The 16,103-nt window shown below is 40.0% G+C and overlaps 1 protein-coding gene across 6 annotated transcripts in view; it reads left to right on the forward strand.

Annotated features, from left to right (window-relative positions):
* CALCR (calcitonin receptor) overlaps positions 1-16,103 on the forward strand; it is a 141,810-nt gene that overhangs the window by 84,829 nt on the left and 40,878 nt on the right. For all 6 annotated transcript variants that reach the window (XM_083405468.1, XM_083405467.1, XM_083405472.1 and 3 more), the window contains exons 5-7: positions 3,036-3,148; positions 4,618-4,709; positions 7,099-7,225. In XM_083405468.1, the coding sequence (XP_083261594.1) occupies positions 3,036-3,148; positions 4,618-4,709; positions 7,099-7,225 (332 nt within the window). The remainder of the gene's footprint in view (positions 1-3,035; positions 3,149-4,617; positions 4,710-7,098; positions 7,226-16,103) is intronic.

Here is a 16,103-nt window from a genome sequence, read left to right on the forward strand (position 1 = left end):
CGCTCCGACAGGAAGGTAAACGGCATTTCTGTGCGCTGCTCTGGTTCACCAGAAGCAGCTTTTTCATGCTGGCCACATGACCTGGAAGCTGTACGCCGGCTCCCTCGGCCAGTAAAGCAAGACGAGTGCCGCAACCCCAGAGTCGTCCGCAGCAGGACCTAACAGTCAGGGGTCCCTTTACTCCCAAAGCAGTCATAGTTGAAGGCTGCAACATCATGCCCTTTATTGCCTAGTCCTGGCATAGACCCACGACCTCCTTTCCCACAGAAGAAACAACAACAATATTAGAAGTAGACAGTCTAATACAAATGCACATACTGCCCCCACCAGACTTCCTTTCTACACAGTGTATTGGGACAAATCTTCCATACTGAGGCAGTTAAAGTTATCATATAGCTCCTTATTATAGTGCTACAGAGCAGAGGGTTGTCAGGAAAAATTTCCTCTGATTGATTATCCTTGCTCATTGCCAGTGAGACAGACTTGTTGAATAGGGTCTGGGGAAAAGAGATATACTGCTTAGGCTTCATAATTACTAGACCAAAGATTTTCTCCCTCCCTCCTCCACCCACCCCCTGGAGTCACAGGCATTTTCAAAGTGGCTGGAGCAATATACCTCTCCAGCCATTGGAAGAGAAAAAATATATGTTGTTAATGTAATGATCCCTTGGATAACAGCGCAAGGACATTTAGGTGAAATGTTGGTACATTCTGTTCTATCACATAGTCACCTTTAATCTCTGTTTAAGACTTCAGATGCTTTCCAGCCCTAGATAGTATCTGGCAACAGATGCGATGGAGGAGATAGGAGGAAAGCAAGTCTAGGATGATCTGCAAGTTAAATTGATAGGCAGTCGAAAGACAATGTTCTTTTCATTTCTTGTGTTTTGCTTGGGCACGTATTCGCATTTGAACACTGGATCCGCAGAGCTGTTGTGCTGAAGCTGTAGTTAATCCAAAAGACTTTTCCTTTGGACTGCTTGGAGTGTGCTTATTCCAAGTGTTTCTATATAAAGTTGTGTTCCTGGTCATAGGAAGAGAACACGTCTCCCTCAGTTTTTGGCTCGCTTCTTTCGTTAAAAGCAGAGGATACGGTCATGAAAATGAAATGAAACCAACCCGATTTTTAGATGGATATAGTCGGGGGGGGGGGGATAGAATCAAACAATTCTGCCAAAACTTGAACTGCTCTTAATAGGTTAGTTGGTTAAAAAATAAAATAAAGAATAAAGAATAGTTAAGTTAGTTGGTGTGACTGCTGGATAGTGTTATGTGTGGTGTTGCAATATGCTGCTCTAACAATTCCTCTTTGAAATCGATGTGATCTGTAAAGATTAGCAAAGCTACGTAAATACTTAGACTCATGAAATTATGAGAGTGTAAAGAACCACTTTTAAAAGCTATTAAAGTTACACACTTCCACCCCACCCGCACTCATAAATTTCCTAGAAAATAACCCAATGCATTTCATTTATTTCTTTTATTTATTCGTTTATTATGCTTGCATCCTCCCTCAACTCCAAGGAGCTCCAAGTGATGTTGATGGTTTTCCTTTCCTATTAAGATTGGTTAAGCTAAGAGAGAGTGACAGGCTCATGGTCACTGAGTAAGCTTCATGTGCCAGTTGCAACTTGAACCTAGGTCTTCTCAATTCTAGTCTAGCACTATAATTGTTAAGCCATACGTCTTATATTTTCTGCTTGGTTAGGTATACAAGACACATAGTCATAATACAGATCTCAGCCCTATAAAACCGCCAGCAGTTAACGCAGATTATCAACCAAAAAAGCAAATTTAAAAATATTAAATATTAAATACTATTTAAATGTTATATACCAAAAACTTTTCCAAGAACACTAGCCCACCAGAGCTCTGGGCCTTGTTCTGTGTGCCTACGGAGCAAAAAAATACTAGATGAATTTCTGTTCTGGGAGTATTTTAATAAATAGTTCCGACTATTTTAATAAATAGTCCTGGGGAATCAAATGGAGTGGCTTAGTATTCGGGATGCATTCATTGCCTACATTATATGTATTAAACTCAAATGTCAATTGCATATTATGATTTCTGAGGGAAATCGGGACCCATCTACCTTACAATTTCATACGGTGCTTGTTACTATGGTTATTAAATACTTATTTCTAAGGTTATATTATATAGTTCCTTTATGCAGAAACAGGCCTTATCTGCTTCAATAGCTTTCAACATCCGGTATTGTGAGAATAATTCCACCCCCTCCCAGCACCGTATTTCCTCACCCACCTCCTCTTAATTCTTTTAAGTTAATATATAGATGGCATTTAACACTTGTAAGACTTAGTTATATAGATAAAGTATCCTCTTCGGCATGCTGGATAGGGTGCAAAGTAATTGGCACAACTTTTCATATGTGATGGACATGTGAATTAGTGCAACCATTTTGGGAAAGGGTCTTTACAGAAATAAGCAAAATCAAGAACCAAGATGTCATCTATGCCTAGGTTTATTAACAATCTTCAAAGATACCCAAATTATTAGACAAGGAACTTGTCTCTTTTCTTTTGGCAGCAGCACAATTACCTATAGCAAAAAATGAAAAGATTTGATTGCCTATATATCACAAGGCGGAAACAGAACGTATGGACAATTGCTTTATCTGAGAAACTAACTAAGATATTCCATGCCTTGAATGACATATCCGATACAGATGAAATATGGCACCCCTTTATAAAATACTCAAATGGACGTCCTGATGTCTGGCACCCAGCAACCTACACATATAGATTTATGGGACAATTTGACACATTAGTCTTCTGGGGGGGTTTTTGGGGGGGGAGGTGGGAAGGGGCTAAATCAATTGTATAGTTAATGCTTATCTTTTTCTTGAAAATTAATACACTATTTATAAAATCAAAAATCGAAGAAAAGGAATAAATAGATCGGCTTTATTTTAAATATCACCTAAAATTATTGAAATGTGCCAGAGCTAACATGGTTTGGTGTCTGGGCGTAGGGTTCTGGTATGAATTACAAACTCTTGCCTTTTTAATTCACAGAAACAGCAACAAAATACTGTGACAAGACTGGAACCTGGTTCCGGCATCCTGAAAGTAATCGTACCTGGTCCAACTATACACGGTGCAATTCTTTCACAAATGAAAAGCGTAAGGTAAGCTTCTAAAGTTTGATGCAACGGCTGCCACTATCCAAATTTGACTCCTACACATTTGCTGCCTACAATTTAGGATGCAATATAAAATAGTGCTAGCCCCTTCCCTATGTTTCAGATGACATAGGCCTCAGGGACACATTCTACGCACTAGGTAGCTATTGTTTAAAATTAAAGTGGGTACTTAATTGTGGATGCCAAGGGCAAATCCCTATAGTATCCCGGCAGAGAGGGTTTTGAGCAAGCCCACTCTATTTTTCTCAGCTTTGGTATATGCCGGGTGTGGGGAGGGGGGTTGTTTTGTAATGTAGCCCATTTCTCAACTTTGCAATCCCTACGATAAGAGATGGTAAATTTACACACCCGATCAAAATAATCTCTTGTCACATTGGCACTGATGCTGCACATTTTCCTGCAAATTAAAACAACGTTGTTTACCAAAGCAACATGGCCATACAGCTCTGTGCTGCCATTTTGCAACTGAAGATCAAATTGCTTATCTGGCTTATTTCAGCTGTTGAGTAGACCAGTTGAGTAGACCCATAACAGGGGCCCACTTTTTTCCCCATTCTGTAAACTTGTAGGCTGCTTTTGGTTAGAGGACTTTTCCATTTTGTTTGTGACATTTAGACCCAGCTGTGGCCTAATACTCAGCACATAATTCTGTGGAAAAGTCTAATTAGATTGATAAATATGGCTTTTAATATTCTAATGGAATCTGTATCCCTTTGTAAGAAGAAGTAATGATATTCTATTCTCGGTGAGAACTCTGGCAATCATTTATCCTAAATGCAGAGACAAATAAAATAGAAATGATGTGCAGTAGAGCATCAAAGTAGTCTAGGCATCTGAAACCAACTGCAATTTATCCAGGGGGGGGGGGGAGGGAGAGAGAAAGAAAGAAAGAGAGCGATCCCTTTGTAGAAAAATAATTTTAATTATTTTGTTTCAATGAGTGGCTGAAACAAATTCTTCCAGCTTCAACATGGTTATATGAAGAATAACTAGAGTCCCAGTAGTTGTCAGGCATCCGCACTGCCCCCAAAGTACCTTGAGTGAAGCAGGAAGCATTTTCCTCGGTTCACTGGGCTTCATGATGAGCCACATCATCCTTCAAAAGCGTACCGTGCTTATAGCTATCAGTACCATACTATAGGGGTTTATTTTAGTAATATAAAGTTTGTATGTTTTGATCCATTTCCTTCCAAAATGTTATAGAATTCTATAACAATTCATGATGGGATAATGCTCAGAAATGAATATGAAGGGATGTTTTCTTCCTGACCCATGACTACATATGGCCTTATAGCACTTTAACTAAACCTATGTACATTTAAATCTTCAACACATGGAGGGACGTCAACTTTAGCATTTTTCAAATGAGAATATACATATCTAATATCTATGTCGCAAAAGGATGTCTAAGCAAACAAAAATATTGCCATTTGTTGCTTCTCTTTAAATTTCAGATGGTATTCATCCTTTACTATATGACTATAGTAGGACATGCTTTGTCTATAACCTCCCTGTTGATTTCCTTGGGAATCTTCTTCCATTTCAAGTAAGTATTCTTTTCTTTCTTTTCTTCAATGACTTCTTTCTTCAACGACAGCAACCAGTCATCCTCAGTTCCATGCAATGCAACAATTCGCTCATCAGCCTACAGTGACTAGAAATAACCTTATTCAAATTCCATTTTGTTCCATCTCACTGAAGGTACAGCACCATGCGTACCTGAAATTATGCAAAAAAATTCAAAACAGATAAATTCTGATGTGCTATTCTGTGTAACTGAAGATTGCCTACTGCTTTCCTTACCAAAGTAGATCTACAGCGCCACCCTGTGCATGTTTACTTGGAAGTAAATCCCACTGTACTCTGTAGGACATACTTCCAGGTTACATATGTCTAGCTCAAATAAATTATCTTACCTGTTGTAAACTGCACATGCAGAATGGAGACACAATGAACCTAGAACTTCCCCCGCTCCCCATACCTCCTTCTCTTGCAAGTCTGGTAGGAGGACTTTGACAGTGTTTCTTTTCAGTTTCTCTGAATCTCAGTTTGCCATGCTGCCTGGATCAGGAATCGTGTTTTATTCCTAACAATGATTAGTTTCAAAATAATCCATTCTGAAATAATTTGTTATGAAGCTTACTGGTTTGGAATGAATTGCTCTTCCTTGTTCCAACAGACACAACAAGCCAAGATTCAAGGAAACTGAAATTAAACGCTGCCAAAATCCTCCTCCCAGCTGCAAAAGAGGAAGAGAGGGGAGAGCACATGAGCCCAAAAGTCTCAGTTCTGTTTCACTAAACCATGGTTTTGTGTGATGTACAGATGCAACCGGCCATTCCATTCGTGCACAACATGGAATGCTGTTATAGTGCTTCAGTTTATTATTCTTAAATAATTCTCTCCTGCTCCAAATGAGGGCTAAATAAAAATGTCTCCTCCAAATTCACTAGCCTATCTGCAGGTATCTAATTTGTGTGGAGCATTTCAGTGATTTGAGGAGGGGAAAATTCACTGCAGTGTTCAGGGGCTACTCACCCATGGTTGCAGGCATGGTGTTTTCTTCTTAATGTTTTCTTCAACAACAACAACAACAACAACATTATTTTACTGCCTCCCCAAACAGCATACAGTCCTAAACATGGGGCTTATTTTGATCATTGGGCTAAAAGGTGGCTCACTGCTTGTCTGCTGAGTTTGCTCCTCTGATGAAACTTGCTTCACAGTTTGTGAGAATAATAGTCTGGATATTTGTACATTCCAGACTTGCCTGTGTCTCTCCACCTTTTGGTAAGCAACTGCAATTCACCTGCTCAGAAGCTAGTGTTACATTTCCTCCCACCTGGTGAACCACTTCTGGTATATTCCTGTTCATGCTTTCTGCAGTCATTACAGAAACAGAAATGAATGGCCTGAGCATGAATAAGAAAGGACATGGGTATGTGCCCCAATAGTCTATTTACAAAAATAGGAAAGAGGGGGTAGAATTAAATAGTCATAATGGAAGGAGGTCAGCAGCATTTATTTAGTGTACTGAAGGATCTGCAATCAGGATTGAGCAGTGAGTTGCCAAGTTGGGTGGGACAGGGTGGGTACCCTAAATTATTTAGGCTAGCAACTTCCAATGCAGGTTGTAAAGAACTTCAGAAGGAACTCTTCACACTGGGATGAATGGGCAACAAAATAGCAGGTGAAATTCAATGTAAGCAATTCTATCACTTTGTCCACATTCAAGTATACATGTAGGAGCTTTTTTTGTTTTTCTACTATCCCAACTACTGGTGGCCAGTTCAAACATACAATAGCACTGCTGTTCTCTGTGTCAATGAGTCTAGTGATTTAATGACACAATAATTTGTGATTAGTTCAAGTAAAATTTTGGCTTTGGAGTGTGGAAATCTTGAAAAATAGGTCACTTCCTTGATTATGTTGGCCACAATCAAGCAGGAAATAAGTCTCTCATTCTTGTGGGATCCAAGAAGGAATAAAAACCATGCAGAATATGAATACAAATCTCCCTGACATCCAGGGAAATTCCAGGTTAAAATTCCTTGCTTAGTTGATTACCCATTCCTACTGCATTATGTAATTTCCATCTAAGTGTTCTGAAGAACATCTCCTCATTTGCTGTTTGCAATTTGTATGTACACAAAAATGTCACTTGGTATCGGGGCACCTTTCTGCCTGTGGTGTACAGTTTGAGCCTATAGGGCTCAGACAGAAAGCAGGTTTGAGAGGTCCTTTTAAGTGTGATTTGGAAAGCATGCATCTTTAAGCAAAGTGTTTGGCTCCCATGGGTTCATTGCCAGCCATGGGTTTCCAACTGCTTGTTGCCAGATTGCATTCTTCAGAAAAAAACTTGCCAGCATGTGCTTGTTAAAAAGTGACATAAGAATCAAAACACTAATTTACAATTTGTGGTGCGTATCTTTCAGGAGCCTCAGCTGTCAAAGGATAACACTGCACAAGAATTTGTTTCTTTCTTATGTTCTTAACTCTGTGTTTACACTCGCCCACCTCATTGCAGTAGTGTCTGATCGAAACCTGGTAAAAAAGGATCCGGTAAGTATTCTTCCCTTTACATTGCTAGGTGGCGAATCTGTTACAAACAGGAGGGCTTTGAACGCTTGGGTCTGAAAGCTAAGAGGACAAATGTCTTGCCATCACAAAATCTTCCTTTAAAGTAAGATCCTAGATTATTGTTCAGGGGAAAATTTCATGTTGCAAAGACCGTTGGGCTGATCCACAAAACAGCCTTATATCAAATTTATCCAATTCCATAACTCCTCACAGACCCCTAATGTCACTGTAACACCCCTTATGGAGTACATTTTCCTTAGGATGTGCCCCATGTTGTTGATTGGTGGTGAAATGTATAGGACATGGGTGAGAGACTGATTGCTGTGGTGCTGGCCCATATTCTTAATTGTCTTGCAAAAAGAGCCACATAAGGTCATGATCATCTGCAGGAATTTTAGTGGTTCAGAAAGGAGAAAGAACACCTTCAATACAACCCGATCCAATGCCTATCTACTTCCACTTAAGTCCCACTCAGTTCAACGCGGCTTACTTCTAGGTAACTGTGCGTAGGATTGCAGCCTTAGGCTACAATCCTCTGTCCATTGGACTTCTGAGTAGATATGTGGTACCACTATCTATGCCACATATGGCAGTTTGCTACTTAGTGCTCTACGCAGTCAGTTCCCTTTGCCGTTTGACACATTCCCTTATAGGATAAAGCTGTTAGGTGTCTCGTTTTTCCTAAGCCTTTAGTTTAAGCCAACAAATGTTTGTACATCTTTGTTAATGCACGGGCCAGTGATTCATATTAAGTTCGCTAGAGGTCCATTTGTATCTCTGCATGTATTAAGCTACAGAAAATGTTATGTTTTTGGAGACATTTTGCTCCATTGAGAATTCTCTAAAAGTAGCTTGCATTTGTTCCCACTGCCATGTTTCCACTTTTATGCAAATAGTTGGATCAAAGTACTTTTGATATCAGAAGATAAATATGCGAGGTAAAATTGAAGATATGCAAGGTGAATTGTGGTTTCATTGTGAGAACCTTTTGTAAATTGCTTGAGGAGCCTCTTGGGGCTGCAAAGTGGGGTGTAAATATTCTAAATAAAGAGAATAATGTCAGGCTTCTGACAGTAAATGGCACTTTAGGAAGGCAATTATTTCTGGATATATGTAAAAATAAATAAATCTAAAAGACCTTCTCCAGATGACCTAGTTATTAGCATTCTTCCTGATCCTGATTTACTTGCATAGAGTTTACACAGCAGTTAGATTGCTTCCAGTATTTATTGAGCATTCACCTTCATTTACTTTTGGGGTGTTTATACATCTTCCTATCAATCCCTGGCATCTCCAGTTAAAAAGATCAGGTAGTGCGGTGAGGTGGATCACTTTGCCCTGAGAGCCAGCCAATGGGCCAGATCTTTAACTCTCCCACCCTCTTGTGAGTGAAGGTTGACAGGTTGGTGAGGCCACCCTCCAGCCAATTAGCTGATGCCATTATGACATGGTTGTTGAGGCTTGCAAAGCGCTGTACAAGGGACCTGGCACAGGGCTTTGCAGCTGCCACCAATCAGCACCTCATAGAATCATACAATTGTAGAGCTGGAAGGGACCCCAAGGTCTCCTGCAACCCCCTGCAGTTCAGCAGTCTAAAGCATCCATGACAGGTGGTCATCCAACCTCTGTCAAGGAAGGAAAGTCCACCACCTCTTTTGGGAGTCAATTCCACTGTCGAACAGCTCTTACTGTCAGAAAGTTATTGATGTTTAGTGAGAATCTGCTTTCTTATAACTTGAATCCATTGGTTTGGGATCTACCCTCTGGAGCAGGTGAAAACAAGCTTGCTCCATCCTCCATGTGACAGCCCTTTAGATAGTTGAAGGTGGCTATCGTATCTCATCCTAGTCTACCCTTTACTAGGCTAAACATACCCAGTTCCCTCAAACATTCCTCATAAGGCTGGGTTTCCAGACCCTTTATGATCCCACATTTGATACCATGTAGGGCAGATGGAGGCCTAGCAGGCCTCATGAGACCCACATGCTAGAGGTTCACCACCACTGCCCTAGAGAGCAACTGCAATCAGAGTAGACAATACTGGGCTAGATGGAGTAATAGTCTGACTAGGTATATCATGTAGCTTCCTGGGTTTCTAAGACATAGCTTTGTTCATTTTCCATATTTTATTTATTTGATTTTCTGATAACATTCCACATCAACAAAGCATCTACAAAAATGATACAGCAAAGAGAAATCTTTCCTTTCAAAGATTTTGAATAATCGACAAAAAAATCAGAAAACATTCATTGACTTCTCCTCTCCTTCTACGGTTCCTTTTAGCCCCTCTTTTCATCATGTTTTCTTAGTTCACCTCATCTATTGTTTGCTTATAGAACTTTTCCATATATTCTGTAAATAGTATCCAGTCTTCTTTATATCTTACATCATTTTGATTTCTTATTCTAGTGGTCATCCCTGCTAACTTGCACATTCTAACAGCTTAATATGCTTTCCATTTTTGTGCTAATAATACGCAGCCCGCCGCTGTAGCATATAGAAACAAATTTCTTTCTCTTTTGGAAACTTCTGTAGTTATTAACCCCAACAGTAGTGCTACTGGGTTTTTAACAAAAGATTTTTAAAACATATTTTAAGTTCAGTATAAATCATTTCCCAATAATTTTTAATTATGCTACATGACCACCACATGTGGTAGAAGGTTCTTTCTGTTGTTTTACACTTCTCACAGTTACCTTTTATTGATTTTGACATTTTTGCTAATCTGATGGGTGTCAGATACCACCTATGCGGCATCTTCATAAACTTTTCTCTTAATGTATAGCATGCCATAAATCTTATATTTACTTTCCACAGTTGTTCCCATAGTATAAAATCTATATTGTTTCCAACATCCCTAGCCCAAATTATCATTGTAGATTTTACTGTTTCCTCCATAGTCTCCCACTCAAGTAATAAATTATACATTTTTGACAATATTTAAGCCTTGGATCTTAATATCTTCAAACTGTGAGGTCTTTCCAGCAAAACTGTATATTTTGTCTAATTTAAATTTTGCCCTTAACTGGTAATAACTTAATCAATCTGTCATTTGGTCTTTTATCTCTTCATATTCTTTCAGTTTGTATTCCTCCCCAATGAGATTCAGAAGATCTCTATATGTACTCCACTTTGTTTCTCTGTTAATTTTTTTCCTTGAGAGGACTTCTGTCGGTGATAACCACAGCAGTGTTTTTCTTTCTAATAGGTTTTCATATTTTTCCCAAACCATATAGAGGTTTTTTCTGATTATATGGTTTGAGAAGCTCATATATATAATTGCCTTTCCATACCATAGGCACGCATGCCATCCAAATTTTAAATCATGCCATCCAAACAAAATTTAATCATCAATTTAAAATTTGAGACATAGCTTTGTTAATCCACAAAGAAGAGCCTAAAGCTCAGAGCGTGTTATAAATTTCAGGCAGATATGATGGATTGCATCATTTCTCTGTTCCCACCCCTGCCAAAGAAGAGCAGTAATACATTGGTCAATTGATGTACATTACCTTGAGTGAGCTTTGGACAGTCTTTCAGCCCAACCTACCTCACAGTGTTGTTGCGAGGATAAAATGGGTAGCGGGAGAACCATATACACCACCTTGAGCTCCTTAGAGGAAAGAAATGGAAATGTAAGAAATTAAATAAAACAACGATAGGAATGGCAGGTAGACATTGATAACAAATGAGCTAATCATTACAATTAGTATGTCATTGTAGCTCCATTCTAATGGAGTTTTTTGTACAAAGAGGTGGGAATGAGAGGACAGAGAGAAAGCACTGTGGTTTGTTCTGTTAAAGTGCAAAGAGAAATTCATGTGTAATTTATGGAACAAAAGACAAAATTGATTTTTCTCTATTACCTGAGGGTGCAGCTGAAATGAGTACACAGATGAGAAAGGGAAAGGATAGTGCTGTACAGACAGAAATATGTACTTCCGTTTTTGTTTGTTTTTACTAGGTAAATGTTCACTTTTCCCAATTGAAATTCAGCAGGAAACATTTGTTACATTGCCTCACAATGCCTTCGAGAACGGTGTTTTTTTAAAAAAACCTTTTCTCATAGCAAGGCTGAATTCTAGGCCTTTGAAAATAAACTGGAGATCTCAGTCGGAACTTCATTTTTACTTCAGTGATTTAAAAACACTGTGGTGTTCTCCCTCCCCACCACCGACCCAACCATGGACGTAGCTGAAGCCAAACATTTTGCAAGGAGCTTGTTGCAATTCCTAAAGGGCAGCCAGGGCCACCTCAAATACCTGAATAATTCAGGTGTGAATTTCTGACATAGTGCTGACCTGCAGTCTATTGGCAGAGACCTTCAGCAGACAGGGCTGAGATGTGACCTTACTCTGTCTTGAGAAATAGACAGGTATCTATAATAGATCACGGTGTACCTAGATTTTCCTCAGAGAAAGATAAAAAGAAGCTAAAGGTAATTGAAATTGATAGCATTTGTTGAAGGTTTTCAGACCAAGCTAGCCACAGCTAAGTCCTACCATGACCAGTGAAACAAATATGTACCAGTTTGGATATCCTAATCAATGGAAGAGGTCTTGTTGGTAGTGCTGCAGCCCTCAAAGATCTGTGGGGAGTGCTGCAGGGGAGGCAGTAAAGGAGCTTTCTCTGTGGCAGCCCCAAAGCAGTGAACTCCTTCCCCCATAGAGGTGCATGCGGCTATCTCTGTCCAGATAGAGGTGCAACTGGGCCACCAGCCAAAGCTGATGGAAAGCACTCGGTAACCTGAGCCAAGCAACAGCAGAGGATCCAGGAATGCCCTCAAGTTTCATACTCACTCCTTTAGGGGGAGTGGGTAACCCCATCAAAAGGAGACCACCTCCCATCTATTCGGTGTAGGGAACCACCCACTTATAGTACCTGAGTCTTATCTGGATTGAGCTTCAATTTGTTGACTCTTGACTAGTTCAATACTGAAACAAGACAAGGGTCCAGCACATCCACTGCCTCACCTGTAGATGAAAAGGAGAAGTAGGGCTGTGTGTCATCAGCATATTGCTGACCACATACTCCAAAACTCTGGATAAACCCACTCACTGGCTTCATGTAGATGTTAAACATTATAGGAGATAAAATAGAACCCAGAGAAACCACACATTGAAGGCTCCATAGGGTTGAAGAGCACTCCCCAAGCACCACCCTCCAAGTAGGACCGGAGCCACCACAAAACAGTGCCACCCGCCCCCAACTCAGACAGTCACTCCAGACGGGCCCATAGCCAATGGTATTGAAAGCCACTGAGAGGTTGAGGAGTATTAACAGGGACACATTCTCCCCCCAACTCTCTCCCAACTGAGGTTATCGTACGGGGTGATCACAGCAGTTTCTGTGCCAAAAGTGGACCTAAACTCTGATTGAAATGGATCTAGATAACCAGTTTCCTCTTAGAGCGCCTGGATCCATGCATCTCTTTTAAACGACTAGGACTTTAAGACAGTACCTGCTCTTTAAAAAAGGGGCTTTGAAGTTTGCCTGACTTCATTAACGCTTGTTCATAGAATCATAGAATCATAGAGTTGGAAGAGACCACAAGGGCCATTGAGTCCAACCCCCTGCCAAGCAGGAAACACCATCAGAGCACTCCTGACATATGGTTGTCAAGCCTCTGCTTAAAGACCTCCAAAGAAGGAGACTCCACCACACTCCTTGGCAGCAAATTCCACTGTCGAATCTGCTCCAGAATCTTCCCTGGTATTGATGTCAGACTGACTGGGCGGTAGTGATTCTATGATTCTATGACACGTAGATTTTAAAGCAAGCCTAATTAAACACCTTATGCAGGAGGCTAGTCTTGACTTAATTGACTTTTGACACTTAATTACATGCATGAATCTAACTATCACAGGCACTAGCGTGATCTGAAAGTTAGACGGTCTTGCACCCCCAAATTCATAACGCATTTTTAGTTGTCCACCTTGCAAATGGTGTTTTTAGTTCCTTTATTAAAAAAGTTGAATGGTTTGTTGACTATTCTTTTCTTATGGGATCTTAGTTTATGTAACCTGCCCAGCAGCCTTAGGGCGAAGGATGGGTAAGAAATGCCATAAGAAAATAAAGTTAGTCCTGACTAGTTTAAGGAACGTTGTTTTCCATTGGACACAACTGACGTTGCCTGGATCAGAGCCTTTTTCTTACTATTATTTTCCCATATACCTTCTGCTCACATTCATTTGTTTGATGAGCTTCATACAGATATGTCTCCATCCTGCTCTTCAAAGTCCCCAAGTCAGAAAAGATCTCCAGCCATGCTGTTCTCAGCAAAAGCATTCTCTTGTCTCTGTGGCACGTCAGATAAGCTGAGCAAACCCTTATCACTCTCCCACTGCTTCTGAGAGCTATTTTGATCTGTCCCCATTTGCAGTAAAGTGACTCCAGCTGAGAATTTAGGTTCAGCCAGAGAGCGGGAATTGGGGGGGGGGGGGAGATTCCCACAAGACTTTCTGCTAATTATACATACCCTTCTCTGTTGTCACATCCTCTCTACAAAGGGAATTGCATTAATTAACTGCTTTTATCGCTCTTAACTGGAGGGAAGTTTTTCAACTTCTTTATCTTATCTGACACGCCATCCTTTTTATTTTGTAATTCGGAGTTTGCCGGTGGACAGACTGAACACTCTTCCATCCTTGTTGTAATATTTCTGCTAAATATAAAAAACGTTGCCCCTTCCATTTTTTTTAATTAGATAAAACATACCAGATCACTTTAGACTTCTATCACATAAAAAAAGATATCTTCTAAAACGTTTGTCACCTTGGCAGTTCTATTCTGAGTCTTTGGCAAGGGTGGGTGACCCTGTAGCCTTCCAAATGTTGTTGGGTGCTAGTTCCAGCCGCCATGGCCAGTGGTCAGGGATGATGGGAGTTGTAGTCCTGTAACAAATGAAAGGCCATAGGTTCTCCAACCCTGTTCTACTGCAATGCTGTCCAAATGAGACTTTACTAGGCTTTTAAAAGGTAAAGGTACCCCTGCCCGTACGGGCCAGGCTTTTAGAACATTGCTAATAATACTACCCCAGTCTTGGAAACTATGTTGCTAAGTCTCTGGTTCAACTTCCATCTCCTTTTGATATTACTTGCAGATTTAATACACACTACACCCTAGCACAGAATAACTTGAGCTATACTAGAACCAACCTAAAACTGTCTAGAAGACTGCTGAAATTGAAATAGATTTCAATTCACTTTTTCTCATTGATCTATTTGCCCTTTATTTCAGTGCAAGGGTTAAGCATATATTAGGGTTGTTTTGGGTTACACTTTGCAAAGAAAAGCAACTAAAAAGTGTGATATAATGAACAATGATGATAATGATAATAATAATAATCAAATCTCTTGAGTAGCGTTAAAAAGGAAATATTAAACAATCTCTCAGAGTGAAATTAGAAAAAGTGTAATATTTTTATATTCTTTTGAAAGGCGCCCCACTGAGTCTTTTAGCACGACAGGCCATTATTTGAATCCATATAGGATATATATAGATATATAGATATATAGATATATAGATATATAGATATATATATATATATATATAATTTGAAACCAGGTTGGTAATGAGGCATGACTCAGCAGGAATTTGATGTTCCCCAGTTACAGTTACTTTTGATCTGTTTTAGTGAATCCTTTGCAAGGCAAAGTTTAAAAGATAGTCCCTTTTATATCCCAGTTAGCATTCATTAGCCTTCATACAATCCACTTGTATTTGAATGCAAAACTTTTAAGATTTAGTGTTCACATAGAAGTTAAAGTATAGAAAATTGCCATAAGGTTTCTGCCAGCGAATAGCTGGTCACAACCCTCACCTCTTGTGGATGACATCTGCCTGGCCATACAGGAATCCAGCGGTTGGGGACTTAACTTCTCCACTGGGCAAAGAATCAGACTGACAAAACTGCAAACAGTTGTTAGATTTTCTACTCCTACTTTCCCCTCATTCCTCTTCACTTTGTTTCCTCTTCCTCTTGGTTCAATCTTCATACTGTGGTAGTGAGGAGCTCTAAGATACATTGCTCCAGCTCAGGTTGGCACCCGGCTATGCCCCTACTTGGGTGTGGATAAAAAGTCTTCGCTGGTCTTGTGTTCCACAAATTGCTACAATGCATTTTACATGGAACTGCCTTTAGAACAGTTCAGAAACTGCAGCTGTGGCAGAATACTGTGGTCAGAAGGCTAAGAGGGATGAGACAGTCTGAGCGTCCACCTGCACTGGCTTCTGATCAGTTTCTGGGCCCAATTCAAAGTGCTGGTTTTAACTGATAGACCTTACATGGCTCAAGACCCCAATACCTCTCTTCCTCTATGAGCCTGTATGGTTCTAATGTCATCTTCAGAGGCCTTCCTCCAAGTTCACCCACAGGCAGAAGTAGGCTGATCAGTTTTAGTGGTGATTGTGTTTACGGTGCTTGGAGTGCGGAGTGGTTCTGATGCTTGTGATAATTATTTTTAGAGGTTTGGCTGAGTCTCTCTTTCACACACACACATACATTTAACTGTTACTGGGCTGTATTAGGTGTTTTTTGTGTAACTAATGAATGAATGAATAATAGCAGCATCGATTTATAAAATTTATCCCATTCATTCAAGTCGCTCAGGGTGGCACACATGAAGTTATCCCATTCTAACCTCACAATAACTCTGTGGGGTAAACTGGAGAAAGCAACTTACCATTAAGTTACTGCCGGGAGTCTACCTACTACAACACAGTGGTGAAAGTCAAAGGTCAAATTACACATTACATGTCCTGCCATATAGATTTCCTCTCCTTTTAAAATGAAAAGCAGCTAGTGGAGATTGCAGTCAGGAGCACAGGATGGGTGTCTGAAAAGAACATTACTTACTTT

Source organism: Podarcis tiliguerta (assembly GCF_965153285.1).
Source record: "Podarcis tiliguerta genome assembly, chromosome: 12".
NCBI classification, from domain to species: domain Eukaryota; kingdom Metazoa; phylum Chordata; class Lepidosauria; order Squamata; family Lacertidae; genus Podarcis; species Podarcis tiliguerta.